General features: G+C 32.9%; 1 protein-coding gene across 6 annotated transcripts in view; it reads left to right on the top strand.

Moving 5' to 3' along the window:
• The window catches only part of LOC137757679 (lysine-specific demethylase 6A-like), a 159172-nt gene that overhangs the window by 118186 nt on the left and 15549 nt on the right, over positions 1-25437 (top strand). For all 6 annotated transcript variants that reach the window (XM_068534286.1, XM_068534285.1, XM_068534284.1 and 3 more), the window contains 9 exons: positions 4119-4248; positions 6001-6106; positions 6544-6749; positions 13107-13171; positions 13250-13324; positions 13986-14134; positions 18304-18418; positions 21520-21707; positions 25089-25230. In XM_068534286.1, the coding sequence (XP_068390387.1) occupies positions 4119-4248; positions 6001-6106; positions 6544-6749; positions 13107-13171; positions 13250-13324; positions 13986-14134; positions 18304-18418; positions 21520-21707; positions 25089-25230 (1176 nt within the window). The remainder of the gene's footprint in view (positions 1-4118; positions 4249-6000; positions 6107-6543; positions 6750-13106; positions 13172-13249; positions 13325-13985; positions 14135-18303; positions 18419-21519; positions 21708-25088; positions 25231-25437) is intronic.

The following is a 25437-nucleotide window of genomic DNA, read 5'->3' as shown; positions in this document are numbered from 1 at the left end:
TTTCTTTGATATTGTGAAACTGTAGATTTCCACATTCTACAGATTCAAATCCACCTTTTTTGAAAACAGCTTTATTGAGATATAATTCACATAGCTCATAATTTGTCCCTTTGAAATGTACAGTGCAGTGGTTTTTAGTGTTTGTTCAGATGTGTGCCAACCATCACCACAGTGAAGTTTTCAGCACCTGTTATACGATTTTTAAAGTAGAGTTTTTATTCTGTTCATATTAAACACAAAATCTAATCTAAAATAATAAATTAACTTTATTTCTCACAGTTACTCATAAATGTTCTGTGTAGGAGAATAAAACCTGTATGAAGGTTTGTTAGAATGCCACGGGTAATGCTTCTGTACAGTTTTCTAGAACATAACATTTGAAATTTGAATAATAATATACTAAGTTTTAAAAAGGTCTTTCTAATTAAGATTGAAATGAAATAAAATAGAAAATATATACCATTAACTATGTAACCTAAAGATTATTTAATCTACCTTGACTATTTTATTTAATGCAGGTTTTGAATTTCAAATGTAAAAAATATTCTTGATTAATGACTATCTCTTCCTGAAACTAGGAGGTTTTATGTCTCTTCTGTATTGCTGAAACTAAAACATGTTTAGATTTTTGAGGAACTTAAAATTATTTTTTTAGAAGGCATCACCAGTCAACCATTGAGTGTTACTGACAAAATTCTAAACTGAAAGAAGACTTTTAAATATTTATATAGATTGTACTTGCACTTACCTGGGGTAGCGTAATAGAGAAATGGAAATAATTACTATTTTGTTAAAATATAATTAAAATTAAGAAGTTTTTGACTTTCATTGTGGATTAAATTTTAATCTTCTCACCTTATATTGGAAATATATGTAAACACCTAATTCAGGCTAACATTCTTAATTTTTGGCTCAGAAACTAGTAAAAGGACTTTTGCCTTATTACTGCAGATGTGTAAATTTATTTTTATAAGTTGCAAATAACTTTAAAATGCCGTAGATTCCTATGGATGCCTGGTTTTTCCAGTAGATATGCCTACCAGTTTACTAGTGAAGGGATATATAACCTTTCACCATCTCCCCAACAATTGTAAAGCTAAGAACAAAGAATAGAAAAGAAAGGATGGAGGAAAGAGAATAAAAGGACAGGTTCTGAAAATTGAGGATAAAATTATTATCCAGTTTAGAGAAAGAGCCAAGACAGCAAATGATAACTGTCCTATGGGGACCAGTTGTGTTAACTGATAGTGGTGTGTTCTTCGCAGGACTCAGCATTCAGATTAGTTCAAAGAATCATAAGTGTGAGAGTATAATCTCACTGATTAAGAAACTTATTGAGGAAAATATCTAAATTGTATATGAGTTATCTGTAGAGCACCTTTCATTTTTTTGTATTTAAATGTTGTATTTAAAAGTAAATTTAAAGTAAGATATTTTAAAGTAAGATATTTAAAAAATAATTTTTATGTAGTAGTACATTTCTGCAATAATGAGGTACCCTTAGCCTTTCCCACTTCCATTTTTTTCCCAACTTCATTTCTTTCCTTGTTAGATTTTTATGGTAAAAAGTTTCTCTTGAAGAGCAATGGAGTCAGGGACTTCTCTGGTGGTCCAGTGGTTAAGACCTCACCTTCCAATGCAGGGGTTGCAGATTCAAGCCCTGGTCAGGGAGTTAAGATCCCACATCCCTCTCGGCCAAAAAAACCCAAAACATAAAACAGAATCAATATTGTAACAAATTCAATAAAGACTTTAAAAAATAATCCACATTAAAAAAAAATGCAGTCATATCTATTTAGAAGTTAATCTGTTTTCTGTTATCCACAGCCCTATCCTTATGCATTAAGGTTGATAGATATTTTAACAGAGAAAAACACGGTTCCTTTATTTTCAAAAACATATCAGTTCTTTTTGGTAAATATCTGTGTAATTGAACTATTGAGCAGTTTTCTCTTTTGTCTACATTTCTCACAAGTTTTTTAAGTATTGTTAAAATTTTAAACTGCTGTTGTTTCATTCCTTTTTGTTGCATTTATCGCATCTTTGCTTCTGTTAAGATTTTAGATTTTAAAATGTAATTTCAGCATTTCAAGTGATTGGTTAGTTTTGGCTCCCTTGATCATGCTTCATCTCCACACCGCCCCCCCCCCCCCCACCGTTTTCAAATCTGTTTTTACTTTCCATTACTTGACTTTTCTATATATTCATACTTTATTCTGTTACAAGACCATAAAATCCATACAGGCAGAATTATACTGGCTGTCACTTCCTGTCACTGTGTCTCATTTTTCATATAGAGTATGTTAAATAAGCTTATAAAATTTTTTTCAAACACAAATACTTGATCCATATGTTAGGGTATTCTAAAATATTTATATTATATTGTATCATATCTCTGTCTCTGAAAAACAAGTTTTTGTAATCAAACTGAATCATTTCATGGAAAATACACAGTGACAGATATGTAATTCAGCATTGAAACCGATTCCTTTTATTGTACAGAGATAATTGAGTCTTACTGCACTGGCCTAACAAGGGTACTTGAATTTTTTCCTCTGTTAGCTTCAGACATGTATTTTTGTTGTAAGCAACAGTTCTGTGGATTTTATAAATTAGGATCAATTCTGTTTTTAAATTTAAAAACTTTAAACACACGGGTCATTATGACTTGTGGACAGATAATGAAACCTAGATGCTGATTTAGCATTTAAACTTAATTGGTGGTTAAGTATAAAATTTTAATGTAATTCATAGTTATAAATTCTTTTCTTTAAAAATAGAGAAATCTGTATTTTCAATCTAATTCATAACTATAAACCCCATCCAAGGGAAATCCCTGGCTGTCCAGTGGTTAGGATACCGCAGTTTCACTGCCAAGGTCCTGGGTTTGACCCCTGGTCAGGGAAGCAACCCAGGACGCAGGCACACAGGGCTCAGCCAGGGGGAAAAAAAAATCACAACTCTTTGTTTTTAAAAAATAGGTTTTACACACATGGAAGCTGTTTATTATGGCATTTCAAAGTTGATAACTACTCCATTTGAAACTTTAGTTTTCATTAGTCCTACCAAAATATCCTGACTTTCAGGCTTTTCTTCCCTTTAGCAAAAGTAAAGCTAAACAAGGAATGGTTATTTTGCTTCAACCTCTGTAATTGTATAATTTGAAAATTTTAAATGTAATTTGTTTTTCAGAAATACGGTTATTTGTTCTGAAGAAATACAGTGTATATTTCAGTTTCCAAAGTAGAGCTTTTGGATTCTTATCCAAAATTTAATATTTTTAAGAGCTATTTTCCTTGTGTATTTTAATTCATTGATTAGTTTTTACTTTCAGTGATTGAATATGACAACTTGAATGATTTCAAAAGCTTAACAGGTGTCTGTATTGTTTTCTGAGTTTAAAATTTTAAGAATTTAAAAATATCCCCATAATGGGTTTATATTATTAAAAAGAGAGTTAGAGTTTGGAAGCAATATTCTTACATTTAAAGAATTTATAACTTACCAAATATGATACCTTTCAATGAATGAAAAAATAATTCAGATACCATCACGTAATAATTTATACAATGTGAGAATGTTTAGTGACTATAAAAATCACTTCAAAAATTATTATAGTCTGTAACTATAGTAGACTGGATTCTTGCTTAATCTTAGGGAGCTGCACAGAAAATCAGTTTTGATAATAAAAAACAAATGGGCTTCCTAGATTTGAAAGTAGTCACAAAGGTAATCTGGATATATGATGTAGGAAAAGAGACAAATACTGCTGTGAAATTATTGGTAGTTAAAATATTTTGGTTCAAGTTATTTTTTTAACATTAAATGAAACAAATCTAAAGGTGAAATATGAAAGAAATGGAGTTCATATTCTTTAGATGAGGAAATAAATTGGAAAACTATGAGGAAAAATATTTTGTGAATGATTCATGTTATGTGGATATAGTATATTTAGTTATTCTTTGAAATTAACTTTTTTTCTGAATGGATATGAATATTCTAGAATGATTTTATTATTATAAACGCCCTATACACAGAACCTAAGATTTTCTCTTGTTTTAATCTTGTGTTTTTAAAATTACAATATAACTGATATTTTTCTTCTAATTGTTTTCTAGGAATCTAGATAAAAATGGCCTATCCAATAGTCACATTTTGTTGGATAAATGTCCACCTCCAAGACCACCGTCTTCACCATACCCACCCTTGCCAAAGGACAAGTTGAATCCACCCACACCTAGTATTTATGTGAGTCTCATCAACTAACTAGAAATGTCTAGTGTCTGAACTTGTCTGTCTTTATAGATATATTTTTAAACCAGTATAGATCCTTTTAGGGAAAATTTAATTTTTTCTCAAAAGTTACAAACTTTGGAAAACCATGTTTGTATCCCAGAGGATCACAAATGCTATCTTTCAATCTAAATATGGTCCACTGCCTGGTTTTGTGAATAGAAATCTTATTGTTACGTAGTCATGTTCATTTATTTATATGTTGTCTGACTGCTTTGCACTAGATTGGCAGAGTTAACTAGTAGCAAAAGAGCATAGGTAGTTCACAAAACCAAAGATATTTACCATCTGTCCTTTTGTAGAAAAAGTTACTGACCACAGGTGTATTCAAAAAGGGTTTTTGAAGAGAATATTTAAATTTAAAATGTCTTCTCACTTATGAACTGGGATTATATAGCAATAGGTAATTGAGTAACAATAGGTAATTGGTTTTATGTCAGTTTTTTGTTAACATGCTTCTAAATCTCTGTTCTGCCGTCTGCTGATTATATGGACCCTGATGTTATGCATCAATAAAAAAGAGTTTTTTGTAACTAAAAAAGTTGTTGAGGTTATAAAAATGATGATTAGTGCATGTTAGTAAAAAGATTAAATATAAGTAGATAATTATAAATTTTCAATTTGAAGCTAAGTGTTTTTACTTCTCAGAAATTTAGGCATTTGGTTAAGAAATGTGGTTGGTATTAGTTAAATCAAAAGTTTCTATGATTTTTTTTTTTTAGAGTTTGTGAAAAAAAAAGTCCTTCCAATCAGCTTCTAAGACATAAGTATTTAGAATGATGTTATAGATAAGAGAGCATTTTTGAAATCTGGCCCTTTTTAAAAAATAATTAATTAATTAATTAATTAATTTGGCTGTGTTGGGTCTTCGTTTCTGTGTGAGGGCTTTCTCTAGTTGCGGCAAGCGGGGGGCCACTCTTCATCGCGGTGCGCGGGCCTCTCACTATCACGGCCTCTCTTGTTGCGGAGCACAGGCTCCAGACGCGCAGGCTCAGTAATTGTGGCTCACGGGCCTAGTTTCTCCGCGGCATGTGGGATCTTCCCAGACCAGGGCTCGAACCCGTGTCCCTTGCATTGGCAGGCAGATTCTCAACCACTGCGCCACCAGGGAAGCCCTCTCGCCCTTTTTTTGACCAGACGTTGTGTAAATCCTTTACCAAATGAAACTTTACTGATAGCTTGCTGTGAAGGAGGGTCCAGATATAAAGATGAAACTAAGCCTCTGAAACTGAACTTTGTGGGAATAAATGCAAATTGGAGATATATCTTTTGTGGGTCTTATCAAATCATTTTTTATTTTGATAATAGTTTTTAAAACACTTCTGATGTTGAATTTAAAATTTTACTTCTTTACCTCTTCTATACAGGAATTATGGAGGTACACTTGATAAGTAAGCTTGGGAAATACCTTTGAACTATTAAGTTATTTAAATCATTTTGTGAATGTTAGTGCGATATCAGAAGTTAATAACATCATTTCAGAATTTATTAAATGTATTTTTTAAAAAATAAACTTATATAGTGATTTTCTCCTAATAGGATTTTCCTGAAAGGACTAATGATAAAATACTGTAATATGTAGCCCTAAATGTTAATGGCTAAGGTACATTGTTAATGTAAAAATGCCTGACAAAAAAAATGAAAACATATTTGCAGGATTATATTTAGTCATTTTCTGAAATCTAACATAATATTTCAATTTTACAGTTGGAAAATAAGCGTGATGCTTTCTTTCCTCCATTACATCAATTTTGTATAAATCCCAAAAACCCTGTTACAGTAATACGTGGCCTTGCTGGAGTTCTTAAATTGGGTAAGGTTTAAAAAAAACTTGGAACATTTCTTTTCCTGTCTTGCATTTTTTAAAACACTGGCAGAAATGCATTTTTTCCCAGTTTTTTCTGTTTTTATTTAAATGTTCTCCCCTCCTTTCTGTCTCCTTAGCACATTTTTAACATGATGCCTCTATTGGCGGCTTTTGGCAAATTTTGGGTGGGTTTTTCCTTGTTTTTAAGTTGGTATTATTAGGCATCATGAGTGATTTAAGTTAGATAATAGAAGACCTTTTGTGTGTAAAATGTAGGTAAAATTAGATCCTGCTATTTCCTTCAGTCCCTTGTTAATACCCTGTCATGATGGTTAGATGTAAAGCTTCATGGGACTGCTGTGCAGGTTTGTTCAAGTACTTTTGAAACATTCATTGTACCAAATACAATTTTATTTATTAACAAAATTTGTTTATTCGTGAAGATCTTGGACTTTTCTCTACCAAAACTTTGGTAGAAGCTAACAATGAACACAAAGTAGAGGTGAGGACACAGTTGTTGCAACCAGCAGATGAAAACTGGGATCCCACTGGAACAAAGAAAATCTGGCACTGTGAAAGTAATAGATCTCATACTACAATTGCTAAGTATGCACAGTACCAGGCCTCCTCCTTCCAGGAATCATTGAGAGTAAGTGTTTATTTCATGGAGATTATTTTGCTAAATTAAATGCACATTACTTTTCTAACAGTGTATTCAGTTAATATAATTAGGTTTTATAAATGTACAGATTATTAAACTTTTACATGTTTAAACAAAGTTACAGTTAACAAAAATACATACTGTTAATAGAGAAAGTACTGTTTTACAAGATTTCCCTGTTTTTGAAATGTTTCTATTTAAAATTGTAGAGTAAGTAGGTCTACATAATAGTTCCAGAGTGATTTTAATGTGAAGAATATTACCTGGGTAGCGCTCTTGTGTTTATTTGGTCTATGAAAAGGTGTTTCCATTTTGTTTCATTTGAAAGATACTCCATAGGGAATCATTAGTACTCTTTCTGTGTCATTCATAGTCTCTGAAGAAGACTACAAAAGAAGCAGAAATTTACAAAAATATCTCAAAATATATGCCTTGCCTTGTTTGTGATCCTATTGGGGAATGCTTTGAATTTCTCCCCTCTACATATGGTGTTAGTTATAGGTTTTTTGTAAATATTCTTATCAAATGAAGGGAGTTCCTCTCTATTCCTAGTTCAGTGACAGTAATTTTATCATGTACCAAGTGTTCAATTTTTGTCACTTCTTTTGCTGCATCTGTTATCATGATAATGTGATTTTTCTTTTTTAGTCTGTGGATGTGTGATGTATTGTAACAATTGATTTTCTAATGTTGAATAAACCTTGCATACAGTGGATAAATCCCAGTTTGACATCATGTATAAATCTTTTTCTACATAGTTGGGTATGATTTGCTGATAACTGTTGAGGATTTTTGTTGAGGTTATATTAGTCTGTAGTTCTCTTGTAATGTTTTTGGTAATGTAATGTTTTGCTATTAGGGTAATCGATATCCTGGCTTCATAGTATAGTTGAAATACTGCCTCTGCTTCTATTTTCTGGAATAGGTTGTAGAGCACTGGCATAATTTCTTCCTAAATTTTTGGTGGAACTCATCAGTGAACTCATCTGGGTAGGGTTGTGCTTTATGTTCTGGAAAGATATTAATTGTTATTCAGCTTAAATAGTTACAGGTTTACTCAGATTATCTTTCTCCCGGTGTTATTTGTGGTAGATTGTGTCTTTCAAGGAGTTGGTCCATTTCATCTAGGTTATCAAATTTGTGGGTGTAGAGTTGTTCATAGTATTCTTTTATTATGCTTTAATGACCATGGGGTTTGTAATGATGTTCTGCCTTTTATTTATGTTATTAGTAATTTTTGTCCTGTGGTTTGTTGTTGTTTTTTGGGTTTTTTTCATTTTTTCCCCCAGCCTGGCCTTATCAATTTTGTTGATCTTTTCAAAGGGCCAACTTTTGGTTTCATTGATTTTTCTCTTTTGAGTTTTATTTTCAGTTTTATTGACTTCATTTTTAATTCTTAATACTTTTTTTCTTATGCTGTTACATTGGTTTTAATATGCTCTTCTTTTGGATTTAATTTTGTTGTATAGTGGAAAGTTAGATGATTGATTTCAGATTCTTTTCAGAAGGATGTGTACTGATTGCTCTAAATTTCTCGCCAATGACTGGGTTGGGTGCATCTCACAAATTTTATGACTTCTGTGTTTTCATTTTAATTTGGTTCAAAATAATTTTTTATTTCTTTTGAGATTTTTCTTTTTGACCATGTGTTGTTTAGTATCCATGTGTTTTGGGATTTTCTGTCTATCTTTGTTTTACTGATTTCTAGTTTAGTTCCACTGTTATCTGACAGGAGGTATTGTATTTGCAAAGGTGTGTTTCGTGATCTGGAATGTGGTCTTAGAGAACATTTCATGTGAACTTGAGAAGAATGTGTAGTTTTTGATGTAGTAGTCTATAATTGTCCATTTCATTCAGTTGATTGATGGAGCTATTGAGTTCCATTGTGTCCTTACTAGTTGTGTGCCTGCTGAAAATATTCCTCATTGAAATCTCCAACTCTACTAGTGGATTCATCTATTTCTCCTTGCAATTCCATCAGTTTTTGCCACATGAAAAAGAAAATTTGCCACATGTATTTTGATGCTGTTAAGCTTATACACATTAAGCATTATTATTGTCTTATTAAAGACTTCACCCATTTATCATTGTATTGCTCTGCTTTGTCTCTGTTCCAAAGTATAACCTGTCTGAAATTAATCTTAGCTACTTCCACATTCTTTTGATTAGTGTTAGCATGGTATATATTTTGCCATCCATTTCTTTTTTAATGTGTATGTGTCTTTATATGTAACATGGTCCTCATACACCACTTGTATTTGGGTCTTAATTTTTTATCCACTCTGACAACCTCTGTCTTTTAATTGGTGTGTTTAGACCATTGACATTCAAACTGCTTACTGATATAGTTTGATTAATACCTACCATTTTGTTACTTTTTGTGCTAATTTTATTAATATTTTGCTTTATATTTTTCTTTCACTGTTTCTGCCTTTTAAAAACTTTAATTGAGCATAGTATATGATACTTTTTCTCTGCTTTCTTAGCACATCAGTTATACTTACAATTTTTTTTTTTAGTGGTTGCCTTAGAGATTGCAATATACCTTTACAACTAATCCAATTCTACTTTCAAGTAACACTGTACAGCTGCAGGGGCTGCACGAGTATCTTATTACATATTATGCCAATTTTTTCACTACTGCTCCTTGAACCATTGGTGTCATTCATTTCATATATATATATATATATATCTGCATACATAAAATACCTTGTTTCTATTATTATTTTAAACAAAGTGTAATCTGTTAGATTAGTTAAGAATAAGAAGAATATTAGACCATCAAAATGGATTAAAGACTTGAATGTAAGACCTGAAATCATAAACCTCCTAGAAGAAAATATAGGCAGTAAGCTCCTTGACATTGGTCTCGGCAGTGACTTTTTAGATTTGACACTAAATGCAAAGGCAACACTAAAAAACTTCTGCATAGCAAAGGAAACAATCAACAAAACAAGAAGGTAACCTACAGAATGGCAGAAAATATTTGCAAATCTTATATCTGATAAGTGTTTAATATCTAAAGTATATACGGAACTCATATAGCTCAACAGAAAACAAAGAAATTATCCACTTAAAAATTCATATAACTCAACAGAAAACAAAGAAATTATCCACTAAAAAATGAGGAGTGGATTGCAATAGATATTTTTTCAAAGAAGTTAGACTAATGGCCAGCTGGTTCATGTTAAAAATTCTCATCATTACTAATCGTCAGGGAAATGCAAATAAAAACCACAATGCAATACTACCCTCACACCTGTTTGAATGGCTATCATTAAAAAAACTAGAGATATGTGAGGATGTAGAGAATAAGGAACGCTTGTGTATTGTTGGTGGGTAGGTAAACTGGCACAGTCATTATGGAGAAAAATATGGAGGTTCCTCAGAAAAACTAAAAATAGACCTGCCATGGATGCAATAGTTGGACTGCTTGCCAAATACCTGAAGAATATATCATGACTATCTCAAAAAGGTATCTGCAGCCCCTTGTTCATTGTAGCATTAGTTACAAGACCAAAAATGGCAGCAACTTAAGTGTCCATCACAGATGAAGAGATAAAGAAAATGGGTGTGTCTGTGTGTGTGTGTGTAGACAACAAAAACTAAACTTATTTTAATCATTTTATAATACATACATATATCAAATCATTTATTGTATACGTAAACATGATACAGTGTTAAATATTATTTATATCAATTATAAAAACAAATATAAGAAATATTTTTATTTTCTTTCACTTACTCCTTTTTTGGATGCTTTTATTTTTGTATATCAGAAACTCTGACCTGTATCATTTATCTTCTCTAAAGAACTAAATATTCTTGACAAGGCAGTTTTTCTAGCAGCAGTGTCTGTAAATTTTTGTTCACCTGAAAAGCCTTTACATCTCTTTTACTTTTAAAGGGTCATTTCTGAGGGTACAGAATTCTAGTGTGATTTTTTTTTTTCAGCTTGACTGTATTCTTGCATGCATGGTTTCTGAACAAGAGTTGGATGTTAATCCTTATGTTTGATCCAGTATAAATGAGATGTTTTCATTTTCTCAGGCTCCAATTCTCAACTCTTCCCGTATCTTTGATTTTCTGTAGTTTGAGTATTGTACACCTAGCTTTAGGGTTTGGACATTTATCCTTCTTGATTTTACTCAGAACTTTTGTGTTCTGTGGTTTAATATCTCTTCATTTGGGGAGGGGGAGCAGGAGTTTATTTATTTACTTATTTTTTATTTTTATTTATGTATTTTTGCTGCACTGCACAGGATGCAGGATCTTAGTTCCCAGGCTGGGGATTGAACCCAGCCCCAGCAGTGAAAGTTCTGAGTTCTAAATACTGGACCACTGGGAATTCCTGCTTGTTCATATATTTCTTCTCTTTCTACATTGCCAGTTTGTGTATGTTACATCTTCATAACTTTCCCGCAGTCCTTGCATCTTCTGGGGGGTGTTTTGTGAATTTTTTTTTCTTTTTCCAATTTGGAAATTTCAGATATCCTCAAACTCAAATTTCTTCCTTACCTGTAACCATTTTTAATACTCCCATGAAAAGCATTCTTCAGTTCTGTTCATGTTTTTGACTTCTAGCGTTTATTTCTAGTTCTTTTTTAAAATTTCCGTTTCCCTGCTTACATTGCCCATCTGTTTAGTATGATTTCTACTTTATCATTTAGAATTCTTTGCATAATAAACTACGATTTAAAATTATTAGTCTTAGAATTCCAGCATTTGCACCATGTCAGAGACTGTTCCTGGTGCTTGCTATGTGTTTTCATGCTATTTTTCTGACTTCTAGTATACCTTGTAATTTTTTGTTGAAAGACAGACATGATGTGCTGGGTAAAAGGAACTGCTGTAAATAAGCTTTAGTAATGTATTGGTAAAAAATATTGGGGTAGGGGAAATATTCTATTATCCTGTGATTTGGTCTCAGTCTTTGTGAACCTGTGCCTCTATACTGTGAACTTCACTAGTGCTTCATCTTTGGGTTTTTGTTTTCCCCATTCTTTGAGTAAGACTGGATGGCTAGAGTGAGCTGGAGATGGGTATTTCCCTCCTCTCTGGAGATGTAGGTCTGATAAACTCCCAGAAAGTTAGGCTCTGGTTAAGTAGTTTCTCCTGAGGGGCAGATCTTGCTAAGAAGAAAATAATGTTCTGGTATGTTTCAGAAGGGGATTTTTTCTGATATTTTCTGTGGTTTTTCTTTCCCCAGCATAGGTATCCATGGAGGTTTCTGCTCCCATTAGTTTTGATTTCCGTTATTCACCCCTCTCTCCAGTTTTGGGGGCAACAGTTTGCCATGTGTTCTCACTTCTCTTAAGTAATCTGAGAATTATTCATTGCATGGTTTGTACTTGTGGTTAGGATGCAGTGGCTACTTCCGAGCTTCTTACGTGTTTGACAAAGTCATTTTGTAAAGTATTTAATTTGTGATTCGTTTCCCTATTCTGTGAGTTGTCATTTCACTTTTTCTTGATGGTGTCCTTTGAAGCACAGAATTTTAAAGTTTAGGTGAATACTTTTTTTTTTCAGTTGCTTTACTTTTGGTGTCAGAGCTAAGGAATCTTTGCCTAATTACATGGTCATTCAGATTTACTCTTATGTTTTATTGTAAGAGTTTTATAGTTGTAGCTCTTACATTTGGGTCATTGATCCATTAATTTTTCTATTTGATAAAAGGAAGGGGCCTAACATCATTCTTTTAAATGTGAATTTCCAGTTGTTACAGCACCATTTCCTCATAGAATTATACTTACACCTTTGTCAAGAGAATAACACATTTTTATTCAGCATTTAATTTCCTTACTGGTGCTATGTGTTTTGTTATTTATATAGAATTTATTGTGTCAGTAATTTCGTCTGTGAAGAATTTCTTTATATTCCCTTAATTTTCTTAGTGTACTCCCCACAGGCAAGGTCATAATAACAAAAGAGATCTATAGTTAATAATAGACAATCTTGAATTTCTTACCCTATACATCTCATATCTGTTGTTTTTGTATGCACACACACTTCTGCCAGTTTAGAATATGTGCTTCAGCATTGATTCTTGGCATTCATAAGTAATTTTGATACTTAGCAAGATTGCAGAATCTTGCTTTAATTTTTTTTTCTTTATCATTTTGTATTTGTGGCAAGTACAAGAACCTGCAAATTTCATTCTTATTGAAGAGTATATGTAGGGAAAAACAAACTTTGCTTTTTTGGTGAAATGTGCCTATAGCAAATTAGTTTTCAGATCATAACCAATAGCACTCATGTAGATATGGCTTTTATTCAGTTATAAAGTTATGGGAACTGTAGTCTGTAGCACAATACTAAGTGTGGATGTATTTGCTTAATCTATAGGAAGAAAATGAGAAAAGAATGCAACATAAAGAATATTCGGATAATGAATCCACATCTTCAGATAAGTAAGTAAATTTTAGTGTGCACTCTATTTCTGTCCAAAAGGCATGAATTTAATTTAATTTAATTTTTTTTTTTTATAGTTCTGGAAGGAGAAGGAAAGGACCTTTTAAAACTATAAAATTTGGGACTAACATTGACCTCTCTGATGCCAAAAAGTAAGGCCTCCTGTTCTATTTCCATGAAGTACAAATAGGATTGCAGGCTTGGAAACTGCCTACTTTCATATTTTCTTTAATCCAGTGGTTATAATGTGTGTGTGTGTGTGTGTGTGTGTGTGTTGACAAAGAAGTTCTAGCTAAAAATGCTAGTGTTACATAATGATTTTTGTTACATTATTTATTTATTTATTTATTTTGGCTGCGCCGGGTCTTAGTTGGGGCACATGGGATCTTTGTTGTGGCATGTGGACTCTTAGTTGCGGCATGCATGTGGGATCTAGTTCCCCGGACCAGGGATTGAACCCAGGCCCCCTGCATTGGGAGCACAGAGTTACCCACTGGACCACCAGGGAAGTCCCTAGATTATGAATTTAGATTTTTGTTACCAAAGAATGCCAAAACAGTTTTACAGATTTAAAAATAAAAATTATTTCTTTCATTTATAAGATTATCATAAATTTTTATGATTTTTTTTTTTAAGTAACCTGCTTTAGGACTTGTTTTTGGAAAAAGTTAAATACTAGTTCTTTTGATCTTAAAAGTATAATATTAGAGATTTAAATGTTTTCTAATTGGATCACAAGATTTTTGAGGACATGGTTAATTCTCATAAATATTTGCTGCAGGATTATACTTGTAATCTGTTACTGTATTTCAGGTGGAAGTTGCAGCTGCATGAACTGACTAAACTTCCGGCTTTTGTACGTGTTGTATCAGCAGGAAATCTTCTAAGCCATCTTGGTCATACCGTACTGGGCATGAATACAGTTCAGCTGTACATGAAAGTTCCAGGGAGTCGGACACCAGGTTATTTTTATGAAATAACTTCCCTTGTAGAGTTGAAAAAAAGAGTTATTTAGTTAAATGTGATAGATGCACCTGCAATCAGTTTCCCGTTTGTAACTAATAAAGCCAAAAGGATTTAAAAATTCTTTATAATAGGCAAAAATAATTTGTAATTAAAGCTGAGAATATTAATTTGTTCTGTCAGTGTGACTTTTATCCTTTTTATATGTAAACATCAAGACGATCAGAAAAATTTAACTAGTAAGGGGACATTAAGTTGCTCAGTGAGTAAAGGAACTTAAAGTGCTTGAGAGGCTTTGTCTTGATTCCATTGACTGCAGATTGTCAGTTTTCCACTTCTTGTTCATCACAGTTACAGTTCTTACTAATAATGAACTAGTATGTATACTACATGTAATAAAAGCTTCACTGAAAATACTTAAAGTTTGGGATGCTCTAGTATTTGCTAAACTGTCCCATTATATTTCTTAAAATGTAATTCTGAAACTAATGCAGAAGTCAGGTAACTTAAAAAGTTAAATAGTAAGTATTTTATGCTTTATAAGCCAAGAGGTTAAATTGAGAATATTATGACGATACATATGTAAAAATAGAAAAAACTTACTTCCATGTCTGTTCATTGATGAAAGTCAAAATACCTAATAGTTGAGACAAAATTGAGACAAATAATTGACAACATACAAATAACCCTAAAGGGGGAATAACATTTTATCTTACTGGGGCTCAAAGTCAGTATTCCCTGTCATCAGAATAAGCTACAAATGTACATCTGTTAAAGCTTTATGTAGTGAGATTTTTACATGTTTCATCTTTAAAAATATTTTTCATGTAAATAAATGCTGCCAGATATTGTTACTAATCTATGAGCTTATTTTATTGAGTGCCTTTAACTAGTTGGCAGGCATTTACAGAATTCTGTTAGGGTTTTTTGTTGTTGTTTTTGTTTCTGTCTTACTGTACATTTTCCTTTTGTATTTAATTGTATTTCAGATGCAGTTTTTTCAGTTGAAGGTCAGTTAGAAGGCTTTTGCAATATGGAAATGTTCTCTGCACTTGCTTTAGGGTTTGCATTAGGGTTTGCAACAGATGTTTAAGGGAAAGAATATGTAGCATTTCATTTAATTTTTAATACCACAGCAGAGTATAGTGTACCTTTATCAATGGCTGACAGTTGGCTTCATTCAAAAAATTTCCAGTCTCTAAAAATTATAGCACAGTGTCACCACTGCAAAGCCATGGGGAATATCAGGACAGTCGGCTTCTGTTTCTGTCCCAAATTCATGGATTTGGTATTAAGTCTTTGAGAGTGGCATGCACGTGCGCACACACACACACGCAATTTTTGTAAAGTATCTGTCAGTGAATAACAGTACAATGAAAAACCACAGACATCTAGTACCTGAACATTTTCACAGACTTTGTTAATTTTCCAAGTACACTTTTTTCTCCCAGGCATATTTTCCCTACCATTAGTTGTAATTCTTCTTAGTAGATTCCAATGCAGTAGTACTTGATTTAATATTTTTGCAACTTTGAAAATATTCTCACTTAACAGTTGGTCCTGTGAAGATCACTTTTAGAGACAAAATCTTCAGTGACTTCACATTTGGCATTGACTCCTCAAGTAAACAATACCAACTGAGTAGTATTAGTAGTACTTGTTGACTTATAAAGGGCCAAGAAAAACTGCTTGAAATGATTTTCTTTGTTTTTAATAGATCATTGTTTCCTCAAAAGTTATTTACTACATTTTTTAATTGATTACTGATATGACTTCCATCATCTTCATTGAGTAGCTGTTCTCAACAAAAGGCTAATCATGTGGAAACATTTTGTTTTCTCTAGAAATGTTTTTTTACCCGCTACAACCAAACATGATTTAATTAACATGCTATCTGTAAATAGCTTTGCTTGCCTGCCCAGAGACGAACTTTGATTCAGCCTCGGTTTTGTTTTTTTTGTTTGTTTGGTGAAAATTTCTGCCATGATCGTATAATGCATTTTAAGTTTTCTTTCACTGTTGCCATATGAGACATAATGTAATGATCATTTGGTTTGGTAGTTTCAAGGAACATAGTAATATTTTAGCACAGAAAGAACATCATTACACGGTAAGTACATTGCTTTCCTGTTAAATGTAGTAAATCATTCACATTCCTAAATACCTTAAAAGCGTTACATTTGTCATTTGTTTTTCTTCTCTTCACATTATGGTTATGCACTTGTAATTTAAAGAAATGAAATGTTGAAGTATGATGATGTGCTTTCCAGTTAAGATGCTATTGAGTTATAACGGTGTTAAGGCAATTTGTATATGGTTTGCCAACCAGCAGTGTGAAGTTATGAGAGTGCACAAGGTCTCTGTTATAACTGCTTAATTCTGATGTTGTAGTATGAATACACCTGTAGACAGAGCATAAACTAATAAACCTATCTGCATCCCAAGAATTTTATTTATAAGAACAGGTGTTTGGCCAAGAGGCCATAGTTTGCCATCTCCTGATTTAAAATCATAAAGTTTCATTCAATGCAAATATAAAATCATCTTTGTTCCCTTTGTGTTGACATTGCTTATGTCATAGGTGACAGTCTAGATACTTAATAATTTTGTAAGTTCTGGTCTCTGGAAGTTAGGTCAGACGTTAGCAGGAAACAGCCAGTTCAACTATATGCTGATATGTACAGGCTACATGTCATTTTCTTGTTTTTCTGTTTTCTCCTTGCAGCAGCTATAGTTCTTTCTTCTTCACCACATTCTCACTGTAAAGTGGCCAACTAACTTTTTAAAATAGGTTGTTGCTTTTATGTAATGAGTTAGGGTGCCCAGCTTTGTGTGCTCATTGGAATCTTCTGGAAAGCTTTTAGAAGAAATACTGAATCATTTTGAGGATGAGATGTAGTACTTTTTAAAAGCTCCTCAGGGATTCTGTTGTACAGCCAGGCATAGAACCCATTGGTTGGAATGTTTATTCCCAGGCTATTATTGGAAATTCACTTTACATGATACTGTTTTGTCAGTATTTGGGTCAGGTGGAAAGAAATATGAAAAATGCTAATAATTGAAAAAAGATTTAATATCTTGGCATTCTTTTTCACTAATAACTTCATAATACCAGGCAAGAATTTCACCTTTCAAGATTTTTAAATGTATGTATAGTACTGACTAGATTTTTTTTTTTTTTTTTGACTGCGTTGGATATTAGCTGCAACATGCAGGATCTTTTGTTGTGGCTCGTGGGCTTTTCTCTAGTTGTGGCACATGGGCTTAGTTGCCCTGCAGCATGTGGGATCTTAGTTCCTCAACCAGAGATTGAACCCACATCCCCTGCATTGGAAGGTGGATTCTTAACCATTGGACCACCAGGGAAGTCCCTGGACTAGATCTATTAAGGTTCATTTGTATTTGAAAATTATTTCATCCTATTTGGAATATTTTTAAAAAGTAAATATGTGAAAATGAAATGAGTCAAAGGAAATAGAAAATGTCTTCTTGCATTTAAAATCTAGGGGCAGAAGCCAAATTTAGTATATTACCTCTTTGTGCCTGAAAGTTCTTGGGTGTTTCATTTGTTCATATGTCAGTAGTTCCTCAGTATTATCCTACGGATATCTAAGGATTTCCTTAGAAGAAATTTGTGATATGTTTTAGTCTGCTCTGTATAATTCAAACAAACATTGTGTTAAGTTCCTGTTTGGTAAAGTTACTGTTCTTACTTATTGATACATAAAAGAAATGGTATGTGCTACAACAGTTTACATTCTGACATGGCCTTTACATGTGTTCTGAAAAATTTAGGTTGCTCTCAACCCACATTCTAAGAGATTACCATCTCTATCTCTGGTGGGAGAGTTATAAGCATTTACAGTATGTAACAACATCAAATTGGGATGTTTATCGTAGTTACAAGTTGCTAAGGGGCCAGTTACATTTTGAAAACCATACCTCATTCATTAATTTTCTATACTGTTTGTGAGTTGGGGTAGTTTTTAGAGGTGGATGTAGTAATAGTGATAATAGCTAATATTTATTGCTTATTTATATGCTCTTCATTGATTTATAAGCATTTATTCTTCACCTAATCCTCAAAACAACTCAGTGATTCAAAGGCTCATTTCTCTCATTGAATTTACAGTGTAATAATGATTTTTTTTTTCCTTTTACATTTCAGGTCACCAAGAAAATAACAACTTTTGTTCTGTTAACATAAATATTGGTCCAGGTGATTGTGAATGGTTTGTTGTTCCTGAGGATTATTGGGGTGTTCTGAATGACTTCTGTGAAAAGTAGGTTTCTGAACTAAATTTTCATTTAAAATAATTATGAGAAAACAGTGATTGTAAAGGACAAAGTCTGATCTTGAATTTTTTAAAAAAATAAATTTATTTATCTTATTTATTTATTTTTGGCTGCATTGGGTCTTCGTTGTTGCGCACAGGCTTTCTCTAGTGGTGGTGAACGGGGGCTTCTCATTGTGGTGGCTTCTCGTGCTGCGGAGCACAGGCTCTAGGCATGCGGGCTTCAATAGTTGTAGCACACAGGCTCAGTAGTTGTGGCGCATGGGCTTAGTTGCTCCGCGGCCTGTGGGATCTTCTGGTACCAGGGCTCGAACCTGTGTCCCCTGCATTGGCAGGCGGATTCTTAACCACTGTGTCACCAGGGAAGCCCTGATCCTGAAGTTTTAATTATCATTTATCTAATGATAAATACCATTAACAATTTATTATAAATGATTTTATTTCACATCTTTTATTTTCTTATATCAAATGAAAGATGCCATGAAACCAGTCTGTGCAATAGTAATAGATATGAATTCAGAGGCTAGGGAGTGAATTGTTTTTTATGTTAATTTTTAAAACTGATACATTCAATTGAAAATTGTGCTTTAAAGAAAAATTAGGCTCATTATAATTGAATTTAGAAATGGCAAGAATTCCAAAATTAATCACCTTACTCATAACTGAAGCTTGCATATCTTTGTAAATTCAGCCTAAAATTATCATTGTCCAGTAGCAAGCAAGTTACCTGCTGTTTTCAGAGTTGGTAATGATACTGCTGTAGTGTAAATTATACCTCATATACTTACACAATTAAAAATTGGATATAATTCTCATAATTTTCATGTGTGATTATTTTAAAATCAATACACATATTTCATATACTAAAATCTTTAACATTATAGAGGGTCTTTACTCATAGTTTATTTAGTAAAAAGTATGTCATAGTGGTTAAAAAGAACAATACTCCAAACTTCTCTTAATTACTGTCAAGATATAGTCTGTTTTTAATGTCTTATGTATAAGTTTTCCTTATGATAAGAAAGATGAAATTTTTTAAATTTTAAAATTGATCAGGGAAACAGTATAATCTTTCTTGTTTCTTTTTGTTTTGTTTTTCTTACCCCCCCCGCCCCCCGCCACCCCCCAGGAAAATAGTATAATCTTCTATCTGAACTTTTGTCCACCAGAAAACTAGTGACTTAAGCTGGGCGGAAGAATTGTCATATGGGAAATCTCCATTGTGCTGCAGAAAGCATTTATTTCTTATATTGTGTGGTAGTTGTTACACATACAATATAGTGATTCTTATTATTTTGAGTAGAAACTGACTATTTGCAGGGTTTAACTTTCTTTGCTTTCAAATATCTTAGGTCAAGTATAGTTGGAAAAGATAGGTGATATCCCTGAAGTTTAAACTCCAGAGTAATAAAAATAATAAGGTTATGTAATAAAAATAATCAGGTTATCTTAAGTTGCAGAATGCCACTTGTCCTCTCAGCTTTTTACTATATATTGTTTTGCAGAAGGATATTGCTTCTAATGTCTGTAAGTTCTGTAGTTTATTTCATGATTCCGGATAACATGTTATGTTAAAATCAATCCCTGTTTTGAACTTTTGAAAAAAATGCTTGATCTATATGCCATGGTTGGCTTTCCTTTCTTTTTTTTTTCTTCTATTATTTTTTTCTTTTTTCTTTTCTTTTATTATTTTATTTTAGTTTTTATTTTTATGGAGAGTTTTTAAAATTTTTATGGAGAATTTTTTATTTTTATGGAGAGTTTCATGTTGGCAGTGTTGGGTGAAATAGGGCTAAGGTTTGTACTGTGCTTATACTTTTTTCTTTTCTTCTTTCGTCATTTCTCCCTTCCCTTCTCTCCCCTCCCCTCTCCCCTCCCCTTCCTCGCAGTATTTGAAACCTTATACCAAAATAGAACCAGTGTTTATCCCTTAAATGTCAATGTCAGTCAGACTTGTCTCAAGAAAATCCTTCCATTTTAGAAGGAAAAAAAAGGAATAGAAGGTGGATTCTTAGAGACAACTCAAAGGCACCCTCCGTCATATTTTTTTCAGAGAAAACATAGAAATAAAGCAAAAGCTTTTTTTGGATCTTCAGAAAGGAACAGTCATACCATGTGAATTTTTTCTATTGAAAAAAATTAAATAATTTGAAATTGTTAATCTTACTATTCCTAGTAGAAAAATTGGTAACATAGTTTCATTAAAATACCTAATACTGTAATGAAGCAGAATAATAAAAAAAACAGAATTTAAATAAAAGCTTAATAATTTGGTTTACCTGCTTTGGTGTTGCTGGTAGTGTTGATTCATGTAAGAACAAGGACCTTCTCTCAAATTCCTGGGAGAAAACAAGAGGCAGAAGTCTTCTTCCACTGTTGAATTGAGGGAAGGTCTTTGCTCTTACATCTGCCATAGGATTCTAGGTAAGAAGTAGTCTCTAAATTTCCTGTTTAACAGATTCCTAGATATTAAAGAGGTTCTTTAAGAAGAAGGAGTAAATCAAAATATTCCTTGTTGAAAGAAAATTTAAAAATTTGTTCTGGCCTGCCAACTCTTTTGTAAAGTTTTACTAGTACATAGCCACACCTGTTTGTTTATGTATGTATTGTCTGTGACTGCTTTCTTACTGACATAGTTGAACAATTGCCACTGAAATCATAGTGCCCCAAATCTTAAAGAAAATGTTCTGTCTTGTGATGGTACTTACCCATTTGTCAACACTCCTAAATGGGTGAATTTTATTGTATGTGAATTATATCTAAATCAAATTGACATTAAACCAAAAAATCAGTTTATTTAAGTATAATTTGAAAATTTAACTTTTGTACTTTTGAAAAGTAAGTTTAGGCATATGGTACAGATCTTTGAATAATTATACCTATTTTCATCTGCTATTAATTTTTTTCAGGACTGCTTCTTATGTTCTAGAGCTCTCAGTTTTGAAATGTATAGTTCTTGCTACAGTACTGTTAAGTTTTAATGAAGTATACAGTAAGAGCATCTTTTAGTCTTTTGAAATTATCTTTCCATTTTTGATGAGACATTAAAAGAAACTTTATCCATTAACATTATTCATTATTTTTTTCAGAAATAATTTGAATTTCTTGATGAGTTCTTGGTGGCCCAACCTTGAAGATCTTTATGAAGCTAATGTTCCTGTATATAGGTTTATTCAAAGACCTGGAGATTTGGTCTGGATAAATGCAGGCACTGTGCACTGGGTTCAGGCTGTTGGCTGGTGCAACAATATTGCTTGGAATGTTGGTCCACTTACAGGTATTATAAATAATAATGACAGGTTTTACATTTTAAAGAATTCTAATATGTATTATTTTTCTATTAGAAAATAACTCACAAAAATTGAAAAATTGTGTCCTAGGAAAAATCTCAATTGTTAGTACAGAGAGTAAATTCAAGTTAAGAAATGGATGTAGCAAGTAACAAATGCATGCTTTTGTAGTCACAGAGGATATACTTTTGATATTTTAGACTGTTGTGTGTCCTTTTTATAAAGGAAATCTTTTATAGGGAAAAGCAAAGCAGAATAGTTATTTTTTAGACTTTTATTTCTTGTGATATATCACATGAACAGTCTTACGTCAAACTCTAATATATATAAGATGAAAAATCTGGTCTTTGTTAGTTTTGTGACTTTGGATAAGTGTTTTGAAATCTCAGTGCCTCATTCTTTTAATCTGAAAAATGAGAAATTCTTTTAGTCTGAAAAAATGAGGGTTTCAGAGAATTTAATGAGATGTGAAAAGAGCCACGCACAATGCTTACCACATAGTAAGTGATCTTTAATGATAATTTTTAACTGTAATTCTTATAAAACAGTTATTTTAAAATTTTTTATTGAAACAGGAAGTCAAAAAATTATAATCAGCCTCATTAGTTCATTCAGTCCCATTTTTTTTCATCTTGATCTTTTGTTAGTACTTTTATGAATTCATCAGTTTTCCATTAGAGTTTTGAAAATGCTTATTCACTCAGTTCAGCAGTATAGTCAGTTACCAGAAACCTGTACTTGTCAGAGTCTTCCATGAATTCCTTGAAGATGAAACCCTTTTATAGGAACATTTTTCCAAAAGCATCAGAGTACACCCAAAACTGTCTGTAAATGACAAAAGACTTAAAAATGACCACGGTTAAAGATTGGATGAAAGTTCATAATAATGCAGTTGACAAGGAAATTTAGTTATTTCTGAGATGTACATTTTTTTTTTAAAGATTTTTTTTTTTTAATTTTTATTTATTTATGACTGTGTTGGGTCTTCGTTTCTGTGCGAGGGCTTTCTCCAGTTGTGGCAAGTGGGGGCCACTCTTCATCGCGGTGCACGGGCCTCTCACTATCGCGGCCTCTCTTGTTGCGGAGCACAGGCTCCAGACGCGCAGGCTCAGTAATTGTGGCTCACGGGCCCAGTTGCTCCGTGGCATGTGGGATCTTCCCAGACCAGGGCTCGAACCTGTGTCCCCTGCATTGGCAGGCAGATTCTCAACCGCTGTGCCACCAGGGAAGCCCTGAGATATACATTTTAAAGTAATAACTAGAATTATGACTTATAACATTATACCAGAACATACAAGATTTTTAGAAATTTCATGTCATGTCTGAAACATTTATATTTACATATTTCCATACAAATAACCAAAAGAAAGTTTAGTATTAGTTGTTTTTTGTTTGTTTTTTTATACTGCAGGTTCTTATTAGTCATCAATTTTATACACTTCAGTGTATACATGTCAGTACCAATCTCCCAATTCAGCACACCACCATCCCCACCCCACTGCACTTTTCACCCCTTGGTGTTTTTCATTTGTTCTCTACATCTCTGTCTCAACTTCTGACCTGCAAACCGGTTCATCTGTACCATTTTTCTAGGTTCCACATACATGTGTTAATATACGATATTTGTTTTTCTCTTTCTGACTTACTTCACTCTGTATGACAGTCTCTAGATCCATCCACATCGCAACAAATGACTCAGTTTCGTTCCTTTTTATGGCTGAGTAATATTCCATTGTATATATGTACCACAACTTCTTTATCCATTCATCTGTTGATGGGCATTTAGGTTGCTTCCATGACCTGGCTATTGTAAATAGAGCTGCAATGAACATTTTGGTACATGACTCTTTTTGAACTATGGTTTTCTCAGGGTATATGCCCAGTAATGGGATTGCTGGATCATATGGTAGTTCTATTTGTAGTTTCTTCAGGAACCTCCATACTGCTCTCCATAGTGGCTGTATCAATTTACATTCCCACCAACAGTGCAAGAGGGCTCCCTTTTCTCCACAGACTCTCCAACATTTGTTGTTTGTAGATTTTCTGATGATGCCCATTCTAACTGGTGTGAGGTGATACCTCATTGTAGTTTTGATTTGCATTTCTCTAATAATTAATGATGTTGAGCATTCTTTCATGTGTTTGTTGGCAATCTGTATATCTTCTTTGGAGAAATGTCTATTTAGGTCTTCTGCCCATTGTTGGATTGGGTTGTTTGTTTCTTTACTGAGCTGCATGAGCTGTTTATATATTTTGGAGATGAATCCTTTGTCAGTTGCTTCATTTGCAAATATTTTCTCCCATTCTGAGGGATGTCTTTTGGTCTTGTTTATGGTTTTCTTTGCTGTGTAAAAGCTTTTAAGTTTCATTAGGTCCATATTTGTTTATTTTTGTTTTTATTTCCATTACTCTAGGAGGTGGATCAAAAAAGATCTTGCTGTGATTTATGTCAAAGAGTGTTCTTCCTGTGTTTTCCTCTAAGAGTTTTATAGTGTCCAGTGTTATATTTAGGTCTCAAATCCATTTTGAGTTTATTTTTGTGTATGGTGCTCGGGAGTGTTCTAATTTCATTCTTTTACATGTAGCTGTCCAGTTTTCCCAGCACCACTTATTGAAGAGACTGTCTTTTCTCCACTCTGTATTCTTGCCTCCTTTGTCATAGATAAGATGACCAAAGATGCATGGGATTATCTCTGGGCTTTCTATGATGTTCCATTGATCTATATTTCTTTTTTTGTGCCAGTACCATACTGTCTTGAATACTGTAGCTTTGTAATATAGTCTGAAGTCCAGGAGCCTGATTCCTCCAGCTCTGGTATGGTGTTTTTCTTTCTCAAGATTGCTTTGGCTATTCGGGGTCTTTTGTGTTTCTGTACAAATTGTAAGATTTTTTTCTTCTAATTCTGTGAAGAATGCCATTGGTAGTTTGATAGGGATTGCACTGAATCTGTAGATTGCTTTGGGTAGTGGAGTCATTTTCACATTGCTGATTCTTCGAATCCAAGAACATGGTATATCTCTCCATCTGTTTGTATCATCTTTAATTTCTTTCATCAGTGTCTTATAGTTTTCTGCATACAGGTCTTTTCTTTCCCTAGGTAGGTATATTCCTAGGTATTTTATTCTTTTTGTTGCAGTGGTAAATGGGAGTGTTTCCATAATTTCTCTTTCAGATTTTTCATCATTAGTGTATAAGAATGCAAGAGATTTCTGTGCATTGTGTATCCTGCAAATTATAAAACAGTTTTTTAGTGTTTTTAGTTTTTCAGAATTGCTGTTAAAATGGTCACCTGAGAGGTCATAATGATTATGTTCATATATTTTGTTAGTTTGCTTTATAACTTAAAAAAAATTTTTTTTCCTCCTAGCCAGCCAGTATAAACTGGCAGTAGAACGGTATGAGTGGAACAAATTGCAAAGTGTGAAGTCAGTGGTACCCATGGTTCATCTCTCCTGGAATATGGCACGAAATATCAAAGTCTCAGATCCCCAGCTTTTTGAAATGATTAAGTAAGTACTTTCCAAAATTGCTATAGTTCCTCTTTTGGGGGTGGTGGTGGGGATAAGGGAATATGGTGAAGAGTGTTTCCTAATTATTTTTACCCCAAAGAATTATATCAGTTGACATCAGATGATAAAGTGGTTCAGAAATCTTGACAAAATAAGAGCATTTGCATGTAAAAAAAAATTTTTTCTTTCCAGATAGACAGATTGTTG

Source organism: Eschrichtius robustus (assembly GCF_028021215.1).
Source record: "Eschrichtius robustus isolate mEscRob2 chromosome Y unlocalized genomic scaffold, mEscRob2.pri SUPER_Y_unloc_3, whole genome shotgun sequence".
Taxonomy (NCBI): Eukaryota; Metazoa; Chordata; class Mammalia; order Artiodactyla; family Eschrichtiidae; genus Eschrichtius; species Eschrichtius robustus.
Note: the sequence above shows the minus strand (reverse complement) of the source record. Positions and strands in the feature narration are given on the sequence as shown.